The 17,550-nt window shown below is 39.3% G+C and overlaps 1 protein-coding gene across 1 annotated transcript; it reads left to right on the top strand.

Moving 5' to 3' along the window:
- On the top strand, positions 1-13,924 carry gps1 (G protein pathway suppressor 1). The gene is made up of 14 exons (XM_084926846.1): positions 1-139; positions 5,301-5,393; positions 5,647-5,828; positions 6,146-6,310; positions 6,561-6,696; positions 7,205-7,282; positions 7,404-7,464; positions 7,604-7,689; positions 7,957-8,051; positions 8,155-8,260; positions 10,809-10,889; positions 11,637-11,774; positions 11,860-11,994; positions 12,731-13,924. Exons 1-14 carry the CDS (start codon positions 107-109, stop codon positions 12,803-12,805), a joined length of 1,464 nt encoding a protein of 487 aa, XP_084782972.1. The 5' UTR covers positions 1-106; the 3' UTR covers positions 12,806-13,924.
- Positions 13,925-17,550: the final 3,626 nt, after the last annotated feature.

Here is a 17,550-nt window from a genome sequence, read left to right on the forward strand (position 1 = left end):
GTCCGGCTTGGCTGCTGAACTGTCCGCCAGACATTTATGTCTTCATGCTACAATCCCACCCCCCACCCCCTCAAAGACACCAATTCTTAAGTGAGACAAACATAAGATGCCTTTGCCCGTGCAAGTGTTTAACTTTCAGGTGAGTTTAAAATGCTGTTTAAAATGTTTTTTGTTTTTTTATGTAGCAAAGACTGCTGGAAACTCTGCCACCTTAGCTAGCGTTTAGCAGGCTAGGCTAGCTTTGAATTTGTAGTTACGGTTGTCATGGTTAAAAATCACAATTACAGACCACTTACGCAGTAGTTGTTTATTGTGTTTAATAGGCATGTACTAGGCACCATAAGTGTGTGAAACACAATCCATTTATCTCTTTTACATGTTAAAGGACTTACAGCGAAGGAACAGCTAATGTGTAAGACATCTAGAGGTAATTTCTGATTAGTGCAATGCCATATGCCGAAATGAGGAGTGGCCCTTAAAATGTCACGAAGCATCTTAAAATGCACATTCCCTGAAGCCCTTCTACGTAAAACTGATATGAAGCTTTGTGAAGTGGAGCAGAACTCAAGGATTACAATTGACTGAAGGCCTCGGTTAGCTAACAACATTTACAGCGCTGGTGTTAACGCACCTAAATGATAAAACGACGCTCGCGGTTGGCTTTTAAAGTGAGCCACAGACACGGCAAGTTTCAGTCTTTGTATAACACAGCACACTAAAGAACCAGTTGTGTTTATGGTCGTAGCCTTAAGCTAACGGAAGTATACCTAATATCCTGTTGTTGGCAGCTTGTCATGCTCGTTCGCTCCGGATAGCAGTTACTAGCACCATAAGTAGACAACACAATTATTACATATGTAAGAAGTATCCGTTGTCAAGAATAGCTTAATTTCAACGTCAATAAACTCTAGTATATACCATCTTTCAGTGTATCACTTTGCTAGCGCCAAGCTAATGTTAAATGCCTATTGTTTACATCAGGAACCCGTCCATCCTAAGCATGATATTTGTGTCTCGTTCTCTGCCAGGCCCATGTAAGCTTGTTTATGGCAATGGAAAAAACCACAAAACAAATCATTTGCTATTCATAACTCATAATGTTGAACTGGGTATTTCAAAATCTTCCGTTAATAAGTCAGGATTTCTAGAAAATGGCACAATTGTAAGAAAATAGCTTAAAATTTCAATTTGGGTATCTCAAATTTTTCAGTTACTAAGTTGAGGTTTAGAGTTAGCTCTGTCAATCAGGAAGCTATATGAAGGTACATTATTTCTTTGCTTACTGGAAAGAGAATGCATCAGCTGTCCAACAGCTGGACATGAATACATTGTTTCAATAGCTTTTATGCAGTTATCTTTGTGAGAAGGCATTCACAGCTGAAGCTCAATAATAAAAACCTTTTATTGAGCCATAGCCAAACCACTGATGTGCAATGACGTGCTGTAATGTTGTAATGCTCAAAGCTTGTAAAATCAAGTTAAGCTCAGCAAGGGTTTGAGCTGTCACTTGAGAAAGCGTCATGCCAAAAACAAAAGAAAACAGTTTACATTTGAGAAAAATAGTTGTTGGTGCTCACGAAGCAGGAGATGGATATACAACATCATCAGTGTTTTCGAGTGTCAAAAAGTGAGAAATACCATCAAGTAATTCAAAGTTGGCTACAAAGTTCAGAACAAGAATAGTGAGGTAGGAAGCGAAAGATTTAAAAGACTCTGGAAAGAAAATGATTGTCTAACAATACCAGTGAATGATTTAGCCAAGTCCGGAATTGTAGTCTCAAAGAAGACAATCACTAGAACACTCCAAAGAAATGAACTTTAAGGTTGCAGACCAAGAAAAATGTCACTTCTACAGACGAAACATCTTCAAGCCAGATTGAATTTTGCTCAACAAAAACTACGCATACTGGAAGCTAGGGGTTGTTGGGATACTAGGATTTTATACTTGATGTTGATACGCAGGAAAATACTTGATCCTCAGTACCATTTTGACCCCACCCTGCAACAACAAAATGAATCGCGAACAAGTCAAAATCTTGACTTGTTAAATCTCAACTAATTTTCTCTGACTGGCCTGCACAAAATTTTGACTTTAATATCACTGAAAATCTGCTGGAGGCACTTAAGAGAATTGCCATTGAACAATGGTCTGGGATTGCTTGGGAGGTGTGTTGAAAACAAATCACTGCAGGCTGTTATCCAGCAAAAAGGATTCACATTTAGCTGTTAAGATCAGGGAGTTATAAAGTTTGGCCCTACTGTTTTCATATTTCATCATATTTCTGTGTGCAAAGTCAAATACTCTAAGCAGCCAAAGTAAAACTAAGATGTTTGGAAATGTTGCCAACAGCACTTAAGGTTATTTTAAAAAAAAAGAAGAAAGAAACTCATAGGGAGACTAATAATTGTCCTGTTCTGTAATATAATTTGACAAGCATAAAATTGTAGTTTTGCAAAAACAGTGTGTTTCCCAAAGAGTTACTAGCCAAAATTTGGCTTATTTTGGAATGCTGCTTGGACAACAGATGTGGGTGGCATAAAAACTACCTACAGGAGATGAACATTGTGTGAAAGTCATGTCCTCAAGAAATGGGAAAGTCAGATTTTCAACCATGCAAGACCTTTTTAGAAAACATAAGATTGGCGAAAAATGTAGCTGTAACTGAAAAATGTACACTTACAAACTGGACTGGTCATACAACATGCAACACCTGTATAAAAAAGGCCAAAGCAGACTGTATTTCCACAGGAGGCTTTCCTCGGTGGTTGCCGGTGTACTCTTCTATATTGTGGTGTGCTGGGGGAGCAGCACAGCAAAGACGGACTCATCCAGGCTAGACAAACTAATAAGGAAGGCTGGCTCTGTGGTCGGCATGAAGCTGAACACTCTGGTGACAGTGGCAGAGAAGAGGACACTAAAAACACTGCTAGACATTATGGACAGTGTTGGGCATCCTCTGCATGGTCATAAATAACCAAAGGAGTCTGCTCAGCGTCAGCTTGCTTCTCCCCATGTCTAGGACTTAAAAACTCCTTTTTCCCACACGCCATCAAACTGTTTAACTCCTCGTTGGGGGCGGGAAAACAGGAGGACAAAGGAGGGCGGGGACAAATAAGCAGTAGTGTTTGCACAAATAAACACTAAATAACAATAGTCGAAATACTGTGCAATAGACGTTTTGGCTGCTACATTGCTTATGTTCATATATATTTTATTTATGCTTATGTTTATATTCTTTTTTTTTTTCCCTTTAATTTTTATTCTAATTTTTTTTACTATTCAAATTTCTTTCAGTTTAATAATCCGAGTGATTAATGAAGTTCTATTTATCTATCTTACTGCCAATGCAGTAAAATCATACCTTAGTCCAGTGTAGGGCTGGGCGATATATCGAGTTTTTCAAAAATATCGATATATTTTTATACGAGATATAAGATGTGACAATATCCTTTATATCGATATATACGTTATAATTATAGTTGTGGAGCCATAAGTTTGCCTCTCTTTCGTCCACTTTTGTCTCTACGCAACGTTACTCCGCCTCGCCTCTCCTTCACTGAACACAACTCCCCTTCCTCCCCCATAGCTTCACCTGCAGGCAGCGACAAGATGAACACGGCAAATCTCCGTTAACGAGTTACTGCGCATCGCTCCGTGCGTGGGGCTGGACGGCGTCAACGTGCTAACGAGCTAACCACGCTAACGAGCTAACCACGCTAACGCCATGCAGCCCACAGGGGCTGCACAGCCTAAAATCCTTTCATTTTCTCAAAAGTTGACAGCGCGCCTTATGTATGAATTCTGGTTGTGCTTGATGACCGCGAACCGATTTTATGTGGAACACAGCACTCAGCAATCTCTCAAAAAATGTTTTAGTACAACTTTGGTAAGCTACGGAGCTGCACCGCTTGATGGATTGTCGGAGCATTACGGCTACCGAGGAGCCTCGAGGAGTGATACGCACTGTGCTTCAACGTAATATTACCGTATTGTGTGTGTATAAGGACCATAAATGGCACCTGAAGAGGATTTCAAACTCCAGGCTGTCAGTCACGCAGCAGAAGTTGGGAACAGAGCAGCTGTGAAATCTTTGTTATTATGCTCAGTGTCTGTTACTTTACATTTTGACTGCACAATTGTGAGCTTTTTGTTATGGACAAAAACAACATAGTTTTCTTTTATTTATGGAGCATTATTATTTAATAAATGCTCATAATTTATTTTTGAGTAGTTTTTTTCATGTACATCTATGCTGTATGTTAATAAAAGTGCCTGCGTGACATCTGGGACACAGCTTTGACTAAGAACTCTTTTTTGTTCTTACTTTATGGCTTTAAAAAATATCGAGATATATATCTTATATCGCCATCCAGCTAAAAAATATCGAGATATGAATTTTGGGTCATATCGCCCAGCCCTAGTCCAGTGGTTCCCAAACTGTTTTTGCTAGGCCCCCCTTTGTTTTACAAGAACAATGTTGTATGTTATATTATTTGTATCCCACTGTAACTTTACTGTGTAAAGAGCTAACATCTTCAAAATGTCAGGAGTAGTTAGTCATTACAACAAGTGTTTGTGAACTAAAAATCAAGAATGTGGGATACTGTTTGTCCGTGATTTGGAGAGCCCAGCGTGCTCCCCACGAAGGGAAAACCAATTATGCAGGGGAGACATACCTTGGCACTTGTGCAGGTGAAGCCAAAGGGAAGATATGCTTCATCATATTTTCTAATCTTTGGCTTAGAATGAAGTTGGTTTGGAAACATATTCAGCGATGCTTCATCTCCTGCTTTGCGTTTGTGTGGGCGCCCCGTGCTAGCAGTGTCCAAGCGGTTTTTGTTTTTTTTCCCCCTTTCATACTGTGCCCCCCCCCCCCCCCCCCCCCCTGCAATGCCCCACACTTTGGGAAGCTCTGCCTTAGTCACTCCACTGTGTTTTCCTGTCATGTAGGGGTTGTCCTCTCCAAAGCTCAACATTATTAAAGTGTGGTATCATCTTGACAGAGAATGGAACAAAAGATGGCTGCCATCCAAGAAAAGCTTATGTTTGCATATGTTTCAAAAAATCACTGCGCCTGTTTTGCATTTTCAACATAAAGGCATAAAAGCATTAAGGAATGGGGGGGGGGGGCTGTGCCCACTTATTCTACTGAACATATTGCGTATCCATTATAGGACAGTACGAGTTTAAGCACCAGTGAACTACTGATGAAAAGCCCTTTGAAATTACGCATTATCTAGTCCCAAGATCAGGTCTGTTGTTGAACTTAACAAAACTATGTATGTGATCTATTTCTAAGGGGTCTGTGGAGCCCATGCAGATTGATGCAGATCCCCAGGAGGACCAGCAGAATGCTCCAGACACCAACTATATTGTGGAGAACCCCACACTGGTATTGTCTCACAAACTGTTACATATATCCCAATATCTCTTATTTTATTTGTAATGTTTCATGTGACGCAGATTCCTGCTGCTAATTGATTCTTGTTTCTGTTAACTGTTCTGGGTGTGAATGAACGAAAAGTTAGCTAAAATCCTTGTACATGCGGAGCTATATCATCCACTGATGAAAGTGTTACCTGACTGTTTAATCGGAGCAGTTCTGACATGTTTTTGAACAGATGTTTCACTCCTTGTCTGTGCAGGATCTGGAGCAGTATGCGACCAGTTATAGCGGATTAATGCGCATTGAGAGACTGCAGTTCATTGCTGAGCACTGCCCTCAGCTCCGAGTGGAGGCCCTGAAGATGGCGCTCACCTTTGTTCAGAGGACCTTCAATGTTGACACTTACGAAGAGATTCACCGCAAACTCACAGAGGCCACACGGTATTCTTTCTAGTCCTCTCCCAGCAATTGGGTGCTTCCTTTTGGACAGAGCTGCTTTTTTTTAACAAGACATTCCCAAATCCTTAAATCCTGTGTTGTAGCACAGGTTGGTGTAGCAAAGAACAGCATGATTCAAACAGTACAAACAAAAACTTAGGTGTTGTGCTTCATTATGGATAAGCAAAACAGCATTGCTGCATTTAAAATTAGGCTTGGAAAGTCTTAACTCCCAGCCTGCAAATTGTTCAATTTCTAGATTTGTAAATATTTCTGTGTGATTTTTTTTTTTCTTTCTTTCTCCTGGGCTCCACCTATAGGGAAGTGCAGGGTGTGCCAGACACAGTTCCTGAAGGAGGGGTTGTTCCCCCTCCCCTGGACTCAGCTTGGGCTGAATCGACCAGAAAAAAGGCTCTGCTTAAACTGGAGAAACTAGATACGGATCTTAAGAACTACAAGGGCAACTCCATCAAAGAGAGCATCAGGTGTGGTTGCAAAAGCATTACTGTTAATCTAAAGTTTAAGCTTAAGACCAACTGAACATTGAATAAGATCAGTAATCCAGCTAAGAAGCAGAAGGAGAGGTGCTGTCTCAGTCTTTTTTGCTGGAACAATAATAAATATATACAAAACTAGTGAGGGTCAAAGTTTTTTGATGAGCAGATTGGTCATTTTCAGATAACATTGTTTTTGTGGATGTCTGCCGTCTCCTCACCTTCCATCCCTTCTCCCCAGGAGAGGCCATGATGACTTGGGGGACCATTATCTGGACTGTGGTGACCTCAGTAATGCTCTGAAGTGCTACTCTCGAGCCAGAGACTACTGCACCAGTGCTAAGCACGTCATTAACATGTGTCTGAATGTCATCAAGGTACAGCAGGAAGGAAGCACAGTGCTCTGCTGCTGCAGTCACTGTTTCCATTGACACAATTGTCCAGGGATTATTAGCCTTATCACAATTCTTATTACAATTGAGAGATGAAGTTTATATTGAACATAGAAACCTGGTTCTGGCAAAACTCTGCACATCAGAAAAGTATATGAGTATTTGCCCAAGATGTTTCACTTTACTGAAATCTGTGTGCACGTCAGCACTTCCAGACTTTCTCCCAGCTATAGTACCCAGTACACAGACCTATATGTACTGGGAACTATATAACTTAGACTGAATTGTGCCAAGACACTTTCAGTGTCACTGTAGTTTTCTACAGATAGCACTTCAGCCAATTAACAGAATTCGAAAACCTGGAAAAGTTGTTACACACAACAGAATCTTTTGGGTTATTTTTGCTTGTTTGTTTGTTTTTTACAGACATTGAGTTGTCTGATTAAGCACGTGAGTAAACAAAGTCTTTTTGACTTAAATTGTGCGTTCACAGGTTAGTGTTTACCTCCAGAACTGGTCGCACGTGCTGAGCTACGTCAATAAGGCAGAGTCCACACCAGAAATTGCAGAGGTGAGCACAGTTTACATACTTCAGCATCTCTTTTATTTTATATATTGTGTCCAGTCTTTTATGAAGAGTAATAAAATATTTATAGTAAATTTCTTCTTTTTGCTCTCCTCCCCCCTAAAAGCAAAGAGGAGAGCGAGATAGTCAAAATCAAGCTGTCCTCACCAAATTAAAGTGTGCTGCAGGTGAGTGTGTGTGTGTGTGTGTGAGTGATTTTTGAAGAGGTTGCTTTCTGTTAACCAAGATTGGTCTTGTATTTATGAAGTTTGGAAAAATGTGACCTGATTTCCAGTATATTGTTCATCTTGCTTGTTGGTGCATCAGGATTGGCCGAGTTGGCCTCTCGAAAATACAAGCCAGCTGCCAAGTGCTTCCTGCAGGCTTCCTTTGACCACTGTGACTGTCCAGAGGTGAGCTCGTACATGAAAACTGAAGATGTAACATGCAACATTGCATTGGGTGTTGCACTAAAGCATTAGCATCTCAGATTTTAAAAAAAGGAATATCACCCACATGTCTTCTATCCTCTTTCATTTGTAACCATGTATTAGTAACTTACATGGTTACATGTACACCTCAACCAGTGTGTTTGGATCCTAAAAATGTAGGACATAGTATGAGCATCTATGCATGAGTCTAATTGCTGGGAGAAATATCATTATGTGTATTCCCTGCAGCTCCTGTCGCCCAGTAATGTAGCTGTGTATGGGGGCTTGTGTGCTTTGGCCACGTTTGACAGACAGGAGCTTCAGCGCAACGTCATCTCCAGCAGGTAGGCTGGTGTACAAATATTTCTTGGATAGAAATCAGTTCTAGTGATGGACAGCAATCCATGCTAATACTTTGTATCTATGTTTTTTTTTTTTTCTTCCTAGCTCCTTTAAGTTATTTCTAGAGTTGGAACCTCAAATTCGTGACATTATCTTCAAGTTCTACGAGTCTAAATATGCATCCTGTCTCAAGCTACTGGATGAAATGAAGGTTAGCGCATGAAAGGTTTTTAAACTAACAAAAAACTGGCCATTGTTTGGGTCCTGGGCCACATCTGGTCGTTTAGTTGTCCCTTACTGGCCCTTAAGAGGTCAGTGGGTTAGAATTCAAATGTATAAAGGTATACATCATGCAAGTTCTGGTGCACAAATTACTGTGCTTAAGGATTGAATTTTGAGTCTCCATTGCAAGACTAAACATTCAGAGAAATACAAGAACTTCACTCACTAGGAATGGAAAGCTGAACCTTTGCTAGCAGGTAGTGTTGTTATGTCTGACACTGAAGCCCTGAGGCCTGTGTAGAGCCGAGGAAGCCTGTGTCATGACCCGTATCTTTCCTCAGAATATCACTTGACCAAAGATAAACGAGGCCCTGTTTGAGCTGATGAAAAGACATGGGAAGTACATTTTTGTATGAACTGGATCTGAGGTGATTCTGAGGATCATAATGAGCTTGGAAGGAGATTGTAAGGACATTATGGAGCCACCAAAAAGGTGAAAAATATCAGCAGTTTGGGAGCATTTTGATATGCTATCGCTCAATAATAACAGATCTTCTCACAGATGGTTAGAGGTGTATGTGTGTATATTATACAGCACTTCATATAGCTATTCTACAACTGACACATCATTACGTTTGCATATCCACTGGTATGTGGTCCACATCTATTATCACAGCAGGGCTGCTGTACATCGAATGACCAGCAGATGTCAGTACTTCCAAATAAGCAGTTGAATGGTGTGATCTCCCTGTAGGCAAATAACTGTCCAGAAAGGTTCAACAGACTGAAAGGGCTTCATCACACTATCACTACAAACACACAACACTAACTCATTCTCTGAATTTATCAAAGTGTGTTTGGAAGAATATGAGAATGGGCCCCTCTCCAAGATAGACTGAGGACAGTGCAGGAAATCTGGAGCTGCGGTTGAAAAACAAAGCAGACCCTAGTTCTGGACGAGAGCTATGATATTTATGCAACTCAGTTACTCAGTTTTGTTAATTAACTTTAAAATGAACTTGGAGCTGAAAATAATTTGAGTTTTGCACTGTATAAAACAACAGGATGTGTTGTGTATATCAGTGCTAAAAATTAACCATGTTGTTGATGAGGAACTGTAGCTCATGAGGTGAAGCAGGTCATCTAAACGTGCTACTAATCCTGTAATCACTGGTTGCTTCTGTCTGCATACCAGATATCTTTGAACAGGATAGGGCTGTGCGATATGACCAAAATCTTATATCCCGATATAAAACATCTATCGTCCCGATAACAATATAAATCACAAAAAATTTAATATTTTCTGTAAATTCTGTGAATCTGGGGTAGGTGAAGTGTTTCCAGCTGGGCGTCGTGTACCTGGAGTCGAGTGTTTTAACCGATGCATGAAACTACACATTTTTAGACATAGGTTGTAACGGCCGCCGTTTTCTTTGTGAGTATTTATTACACGGCGTGCTGCGGGGAAAAGCCTGTTCTAATGTTTGAGTCTAAGGTTTATTTTTTAGCACCTGACGACTCTTTTTATTTATTTTTTTTGCTTCTCATCCGTCAATACTCTGCATACTTTTTCACATGATTCCGTTTATTTTGAAAATTCTCAACAGGATCTTGAGGTTTATTGTGAAAGGTTTATGTGGCAAATAAACAAGCGGACATGTGGTGGTGTTACCGTCGTTGTTGCTAACGACAACCCATAAAAACAGGCGCTTGTCCGTCCGTAGTGTGGTTATATTAAATATAAGAGAAAGAGAGAACTTTAAGAAATTAATATAGTAACTACTACAGTGACCATCAAAACGATGAAAAAAAATATTGCCGTAAACAGTTTATTTTGCGACACCACGAAACAAACGATAGCGTAAAATGAAACGATAGACGTTTTTATATCGTCATCCAATATATATCATTATATCGAACAGCCCTAGAACAGGATATTAACCCCCAGGTCGCTCTCCGATGCATCTATTGCATGGTGAATGTTAGAAAGCACTTGAGTGGGTGAATGAGGCATGTGTCATAAAGCGCTTTGAGTACTCAGGTAGGGTAGAAAACTGCTAAGAACCAGTCCATTTCAAATAGTTAACTTTATCAGGGTAAGAGCACTGAGTCACAGACATGTAACACATGGTGATGTAGGCTACTACACAGCTATCAGCTGGCTTTGCCTGTTCAAAGTACTAAAGGGTAGGAACCTAAGAACCAAAATTGAGAGTCTTCTGAAGAGAGAGGCGAGTATATTTCAGAGCTCTCAGATGCAGAATGGAAGGCTCAGACATTGTACCTGACTTTAATACATTTGTTCAAGACCAAAAAGAAAAGAGAAACATAAATTAATAGTGACCAGAACTGAGTTCAGCTTGTTGATGTGGCCTCCTCACTTTCTAATGTGGCCAGTAGAGAAAATGAACTGCCCACCCCTGAAGTAACACTACACATGCGTCAAAGGAGAGTGTATGCTCCCGCTGTTGCATAATATGAGCGCGCGCACACACACACACAGAAAGTGCAGTATATGATTGTGCTGTTTCTTGCAGGATAACCTCCTGTTGGACATGTACCTGGCACCACATGTCAAGACACTGTACAGCCAGATCAGGAACAGAGCCCTGATTCAGGTGAGACATACTGCATACACACTGACCGTGCATAGGATAATCAAGTTGCTGCTGATTCTTTGGGGGGGGAACAAAACAGGGTGTATAAATAGTAGCCGTGGCAGGATGAAGCCCCTCCATAAGATAGATCTGCCCCCTGCATTGGTGTAGTGCTGCCACCTTTATCCAATAGTAACACATTACATCCTACCATCACTGGCTTCAAAAAAACAAAGCAAAAACAAGGGAATGTGTATATTTGAGAGAACAAATAGTCACATAAAATATTAGGTATTTGAAAGTTTTACTAGTTTCACTTGTCTGTCATAATGACTGTCACTGTTAATGGATTTACGCAGTTTTTGAATATCTGAGTACTGGATGAATATTAGGGGGAATCTGTTTCATCTGCAGTTATTGTGACTTGATGGTGGCAGTGTTGTCTCACAGTTTGATTGCCTAAATCCAGTCAGCAGTACTGTGCTGTGTGTGTTTGGCTTGTGGTAACACGATGGCACTGCAGCTGCTGACAGGTTTAGTGAAGTGTTGTGATCTGTAAATGAAGATGATAGTGTTGGTTACAAGGAAGCATCTCATATACATGTAATACTGTTTAACATGCACAGGCATTTCTGAGAAAGATGATTGACCAAACTAATGTAATCACTATAAATCTTTGTACTTTGTACTAACTTTTTCAAGTGTCATGTTTTTGAGCACTGATATTTTTCTTGTGTGTGGGTTTTCTGTTTTTTTTCCTCCTCCCAGTATTTCAGCCCCTACGTGTCAGCAGACATGACCAAGATGGCTCAGGCGTTCAACACAACAGTAACAGCTCTGGAGGACGAGCTCACCCAGCTCATACTGGAGGGTCTCATTAATGCACGTATCGACTCCCACAGCAAGGTGAAAATGCTGCACACGTCAAACCGTTGCCACAGGTACTTTGTTGTTTGAACCCTGACAAACTGGGACTCTGACCTGCTCGTAGATTCTGTATGCGAGGGACGTCGACCAAAGGAGCACCACATTTGAGAAGTCTCTTCATATGGGCAAAGAGTTCCAGAGACGAGCCAAAGCCATGATTCTCCGTGCTGCTGTGCTGCGCAACCAGATTCACGTCAAGGTAGAGACATTTTCTTCTCTTCACATTGTAGTGAATAACTTTTTTTTTTTCTTTTTCAGTTGTTCATAATGTTCTTTGTGTTGAGATAGAGGTTATTATCAAGTCTGACTACAGTAAATTTCGTGTGATTTGGTGATGAGCTTCTTTTTAATGGCATATCTAAAATGTATTTGATTGTAAATTAATGAATGGTACAGATTACAGTATTAATATTAACAGAGGGGGGTTTCTAAAATTGGATTGGGTGACTCAGGAGGAGAAACCAGTTATCTACTGGCATGATACATAGTGCGGGTGGAGTGCTACTGACTTTAACTAAGGATAGAGGTGGTTGGTGAATGAATACTTAATCCCACTGACACGCCTTCCACAATGGAATCACTGAGGTAGTTAAACAACTCCTTAATGGCAGGGAACCTGGGGCGGATGGGACTTGCTCTGAGTTCGTCAAGGCCCTTGGAGTATCCTTGTAGTGGGTGCTTCAGGAGTACGGGGTATCTGGCTCATTGCCACCAGCCATTCGGTTCCTCGACCACATTTGGAAGAACTTGGTCAACATTGCTGGCAGTAACTAAGACTAGCTCCTGATGGTTGTTGGACTCGGGGTTTTAATATTCTGTTAAGATTTTTAAAGTCTTCTTTCTTTTTTGAACCTCATCTGTTATTCAATGTTACAGAGTTTATAGCTATGCTGTTGAACAAGAGTAGTACCTTACTTGTTTCCTCCTGTTCTCAGTCTCCACCCAGAGAAGGCAGCCAGGGTGAACTCACACCAGCCAACAGTCAGACCAGGATGAGCACCAACATGTGAGGAAGAAGTGAACAGCTGTAGCGCAAAGGGGAAGGTTCACTGTTCTGCAACACACACCACCCCACCCACCGTCTGTGAGCTGAACGCAGAAACGAGATGCAACATAAAGACAGATAAAAACCACTTCTCTTCTTCTGTCAGGTGACAGGGAGCAAACTTTTTGTTTGTCTGACATGGAGATTCAGACAGAATGAAAATGTGTTTTGAATGAAAGCTCAGCACTTAGGCTGTAAGTTACTGGTAGGAGATGCACTTTGCTCTGCTTACACTTTGAGACCTCATTAATAGAAAGTTTTAAAATAAAAAAAAACACCTATCCAAACCCATCTAATCTCTGTTTATTTGTGCCCCTTTCTGTTTTTATCAAAGAATTATCCAACCAACAGCTGGAGCTAGTATTTGTTTTCCACCAGTACTGTGCTGGTGAGGACACAGTTGTCCCTTGTCTTTTGGGCTTTTTTTTGGGGGGGGGGGTAAACCTGGTACGTGGGAATATATTTATGTTGGTTTTTACTGCTATTTCAATGACAGTATATGAGCTCTGAAATTCAGCTTGAATTAGCTTGAGACAGTCTGCTGAAACGAAGTGAAAAAATAAAACAAAAATACAACTTTGGTTCCTGTTTTTTCTAATATGCACACCAGTTTTATCTGAATTTTGTCAGAATTTTGTCTCTTAAGAACTAATTGCCATATGTCCTTGGGCTTCATTGACAGATGGAGCTGGCGATCGTCTACATAGCAATGAAAATATATGCTATGTTTTCTAATAGTACTGCCTAAGTGAAACCAAATTGGTCCTAGCATAGAACCCTGTGAAGCTCCACAATTAGTTTTGTGTGTGAAGAGGACTCTGTTTACATGAACAAATTATATTCTGTTAGGTATGGTTCAAATGACTGCAGTTCTGTACCTTTAACTCCCATGGCATGCTCTGATCTCTGTAATAAAATAATACTGTCAACAGTATTCAGTGTTGTACTGAGGTCTACAGGACGAGCACTGTCAGAGGCCACATGAAGATCTTTTGTAACTTTCACTAATGACGTTTCTGTTCTGTGATGAGTTCTGAAACCTGACTGAAACTCTTTGAATAAACCATTCCTCTGCAGATGATCAGTTAGCTGTTTTACCACTTCTCTTTCAAGAATTAGAGATAGAAGGAAGGTTGGAGATTGGCCTACAGTTAGCTAAGACTAAGGTTATAGCCATGGTCTTTTAAGCAATGGTCTAAATAATGCCACCTTAAATACCTGTAGCATGCAGCCCATTAATAAGAAATAGACTCTGCAGTGAAGCCACACCAACCCTGACTTCACAATCCAAGTTAATGTAAACATTAGTGAAAGTTGTAACACAGGTCTGCAAAAAACATTTTTCAGCTGCATGGGATAGTTTTTGTAAATTCTGGGGTTTTTTGTGGAGTACTGAATTCAAAAAAGATCTCCATTTCCCTCCATCACGTACACTTTTTTTTTTTTTTTTGCAAAACATGAGTTTACATTAAAAAAAGCACAACAGCAATGAAGCAAGTCAATATTTGATTACAATTAACTATGCATAATTTTTCTGACATTCCTTACCTTTCACTATGAGCAAAATAAGCCTGTTGGCACATGATCATCTGAGCTCCTCACAGCACCAAACCCACTGTGTGCAAATGTACTGTTTATAGGTTGGGGAAACCTGCAGTCAGCTGAGACTGTAGAAGTCACTTGGATGAGTGACGAAAACGCTACGTCCAGATGAACCAACCTTTTGGGATTTACTAACCTGCATGATTGAGCATGCATCCACACATAGAGCACAGGGCACGCATCAGGAATACCTGTTCAGTCAATCAAATTAATTAATCAACTTGATGCTTCGTTCAGTGCGTGGCTCTGTAGCCCGCAGATGTGTTAAATGATGTAAATGCAAGCGTTTCACCCACATTTGCGACAACACTCCTAATACAGCATCAACAGTGATGACTCTGGCACAATTAAACGCACTCGGAGTCTGTTTACACACTGCGAAGAACAAAGAGGCAGCCAATAAAAATGTACATGGGCCATTAAGCTCCTAGCCACAGACCTGAGGGTTGTTAGGTTGGACACCGGATTATTAATATTAATTAATGTCTGCTCCATCATAACATTTGTTTTCAGTAGCACTAAAACTCGGCCCCTATTAACACCAGAAAGCCTTCGAGGGAGACAGAGGAAAGATCATTTTATTATACCATAGATTTCATATATATATCTTATTTTATTTAACTTTGACTGTACTTGAGATTATTTATATATTTTTTGCATTTCAGAAATTATTCAAAAAAGAAATTTCAATATGACATGTAGGGTTTAGTTGGGATTTTTTGACTGCATGTTTAACTGAATGTTGTATGCAGTTAAACAGTTTTTTTTCCCTCTTTTGAATATTTATTATTTCTCATTAATAAGACAAAATTATTTATATTATTTCTTATTCAATGAATTGTTTGATTACTCAGTTACTAAAATAATCGATAGCTGCAGCTCTACTGTTAAACATTGAATCAGTAAATTTACATTTCAAAATGTAACACTTTGATTCGCAGGCACTGATTTTTATAATAAAAGCACAGCTGCTTAAGACTGAATTTCTTTTGTGTTTGAACTTTAATCAATGAGTTCTGTGAATCATTTGTGATTCACTGAACCCGTTTGTAGTTTTTGGGTGCCATAACTGCAACTGACCTCTGGTATGATCTGTCTTTGAGGCTTTGAATCAGGAAGAAGCCTCAAATGCTTCATATGACTTCATCCACTCATCTCTACATGCATGGGTCACCAGGCAAGTTTTAGCAGGTATGCTTGAATCTTTAATTTAGATTTTATTTTATTATTATTTTTATCTATGAATTGAAATGTTTTCATTTTCAATAATTGGGTCCTTTCATTTGAAATCATCAATTTCTTTGATTATTTTCTATTAAACCTGCCCCAATTTGTAAAATAAATAAATAAATAATGTTTCATTGGTTTAAACATGTATAATGATTACCATGAAATTTCAGCTTTGGTTAGCAAATATTTTCTAGATCTATATTTACAAAAGACCACAGTTGACCCACTTTCAGGCCATTTTCTTTCTGCACACATCGTGCCCCACGCATCTATTCTAGTTAGAATAATTTTGTTGAATAGATTTGCTCCTTAATTTAGTTTAACCTGAATTATCAGACTCTTCCAGGGCACTAGGTCTCAGAATGGTAGGCAGAACAGGCCTTAAAGGGGAAAACTAGCACATACAGCAGGTAAAATAAATATAGAAAACATCAGTAACTTTCTAAGTAAATATATTTATATAAGTACTACTGACATGAAATTCTCACCAGACGTCATCCAATCCACACATGCAAAGAAATCCAACCATAGATGTCCATGTGTGTGTAATAATCAGAAATGATACAGGGAAAAAGTATTGAACACACTTACTGAAATATATTTACTACTTTGTACAAATACTTTACTTTGTACTTTGTATAAAAGCCTTTGTTGGTGATGACAGCTTCGAGATGCCTCCTGTATGGATAAACTAGTTGCATGCATTACATGTGATTTTGTCCCATTTTTCCACACAAACAATATTCAAATCCTGAAGATTCCCTTCTATAAATTCAAAGCTTTAGTTCTTTCCACAACAGTTCACTTGCATTTAGGTCACGTGATTGGCTGGGCCAGTTTGAACATTGTCTTCTTCATCAGAATACTTTTTTAATCCCTGAGAAAATTATGTTCTCAATGTTGCTCTAAGGTAGTAAGAACAGTAACTAACTAAAACAAATGAAAAATTGGAATACATTACAAAGTTACAAAATATAATGAAATAGCTCTAATAGCTACAAATAGCTCCAGTTATAAATATCCCAGCAGTACACAACATTGAGGTGGCCCTCTGTATGTGCTCTCCTCGCCCTGAGTTTTCTAGTTTTCACCAGCTAGACAACGAGATAACGATGCTCCAATAAACAGACTTATTTTCCTTTTTCGTGCTGATTTATTGAAGAATGTCCTCGACTGTTGCCTTCTCTTTGACGTCGTAAAACTGAAAACATACAAAATATTGTATTACCTAACTAACATTGCAAACAAGCTTGTTACACAATTACTGGTAGCTGAAAAGATCAAACGTTCATAACTCCCTTAAATGTACAAATCATCATACCATTTTTAAAGAAAACAAAGAGACAATTATTATTTTATCGCCCCAGACTCTGGAACAGTCTTCCTCTTAATCTTAGATCTGCAAAAACACGTGAACTTTTTAAATCGTTACTAAAGACACATTTTGATGGTCTTGCTTTTAACATACATTGACCTAAACCTTAGTTGTTGTTTTAGTTGTTTTATTGATTTATTTTTGTTTTTCTATATTTTACTGCATCATTGTTTTGCATTTTATTTATTTTAGTGGGATTTTACATTGTTAAGCACTTTGTGCAGCATGGACTGTTTGGAAATGTGCTCTGTAAATAAACTTGACCTTGACCTTATTGTCACTCATACTTATGGACAAATCTCGACCAAAGCAACAATATTTTAAGGTCCATATCGGCTTAAAACAGTAATACTTTGGCATTATGTTCAGCCATCTTGGATTTTCCACTTCCTTTATTTGTCTTTTTCCAAAGTAATCAAAACAATATTACAAAGCAGCCACCAGAGGGAACTCTGGCAGTTTATAAAACTGTATAGTCCAGTCTAATTTATAAAAGGCAGAAC

Source organism: Perissodus microlepis, chromosome 4, assembly GCF_051167445.1.
Source record: "Perissodus microlepis isolate ML-2025 ecotype Zambia chromosome 4, ASM5116744v1, whole genome shotgun sequence".
In the NCBI taxonomy this organism is placed as follows: Eukaryota; Metazoa; Chordata; class Actinopteri; order Cichliformes; family Cichlidae; genus Perissodus; species Perissodus microlepis.

What these genes read in the sequence shown, in the direction of transcription:
- gps1 (XM_084926846.1), top strand. Translation starts at nt 107, where the DNA reads ATGCCTTTGCCCGTGCAAGTGTTTAACTTTCAG. An exon ending in AAACTCACAGAGGCCACACG is followed by an intron (nt 5,829 to 6,145) that starts GTATTCTTTCTA and finishes CTCCACCTATAG; the next exon opens with GGAAGTGCAGGGTGTGCCAG. An exon ending in ACCACTGTGACTGTCCAGAG is followed by an intron (nt 7,690 to 7,956) that starts GTGAGCTCGTAC and finishes TATTCCCTGCAG; the next exon opens with CTCCTGTCGCCCAGTAATGT.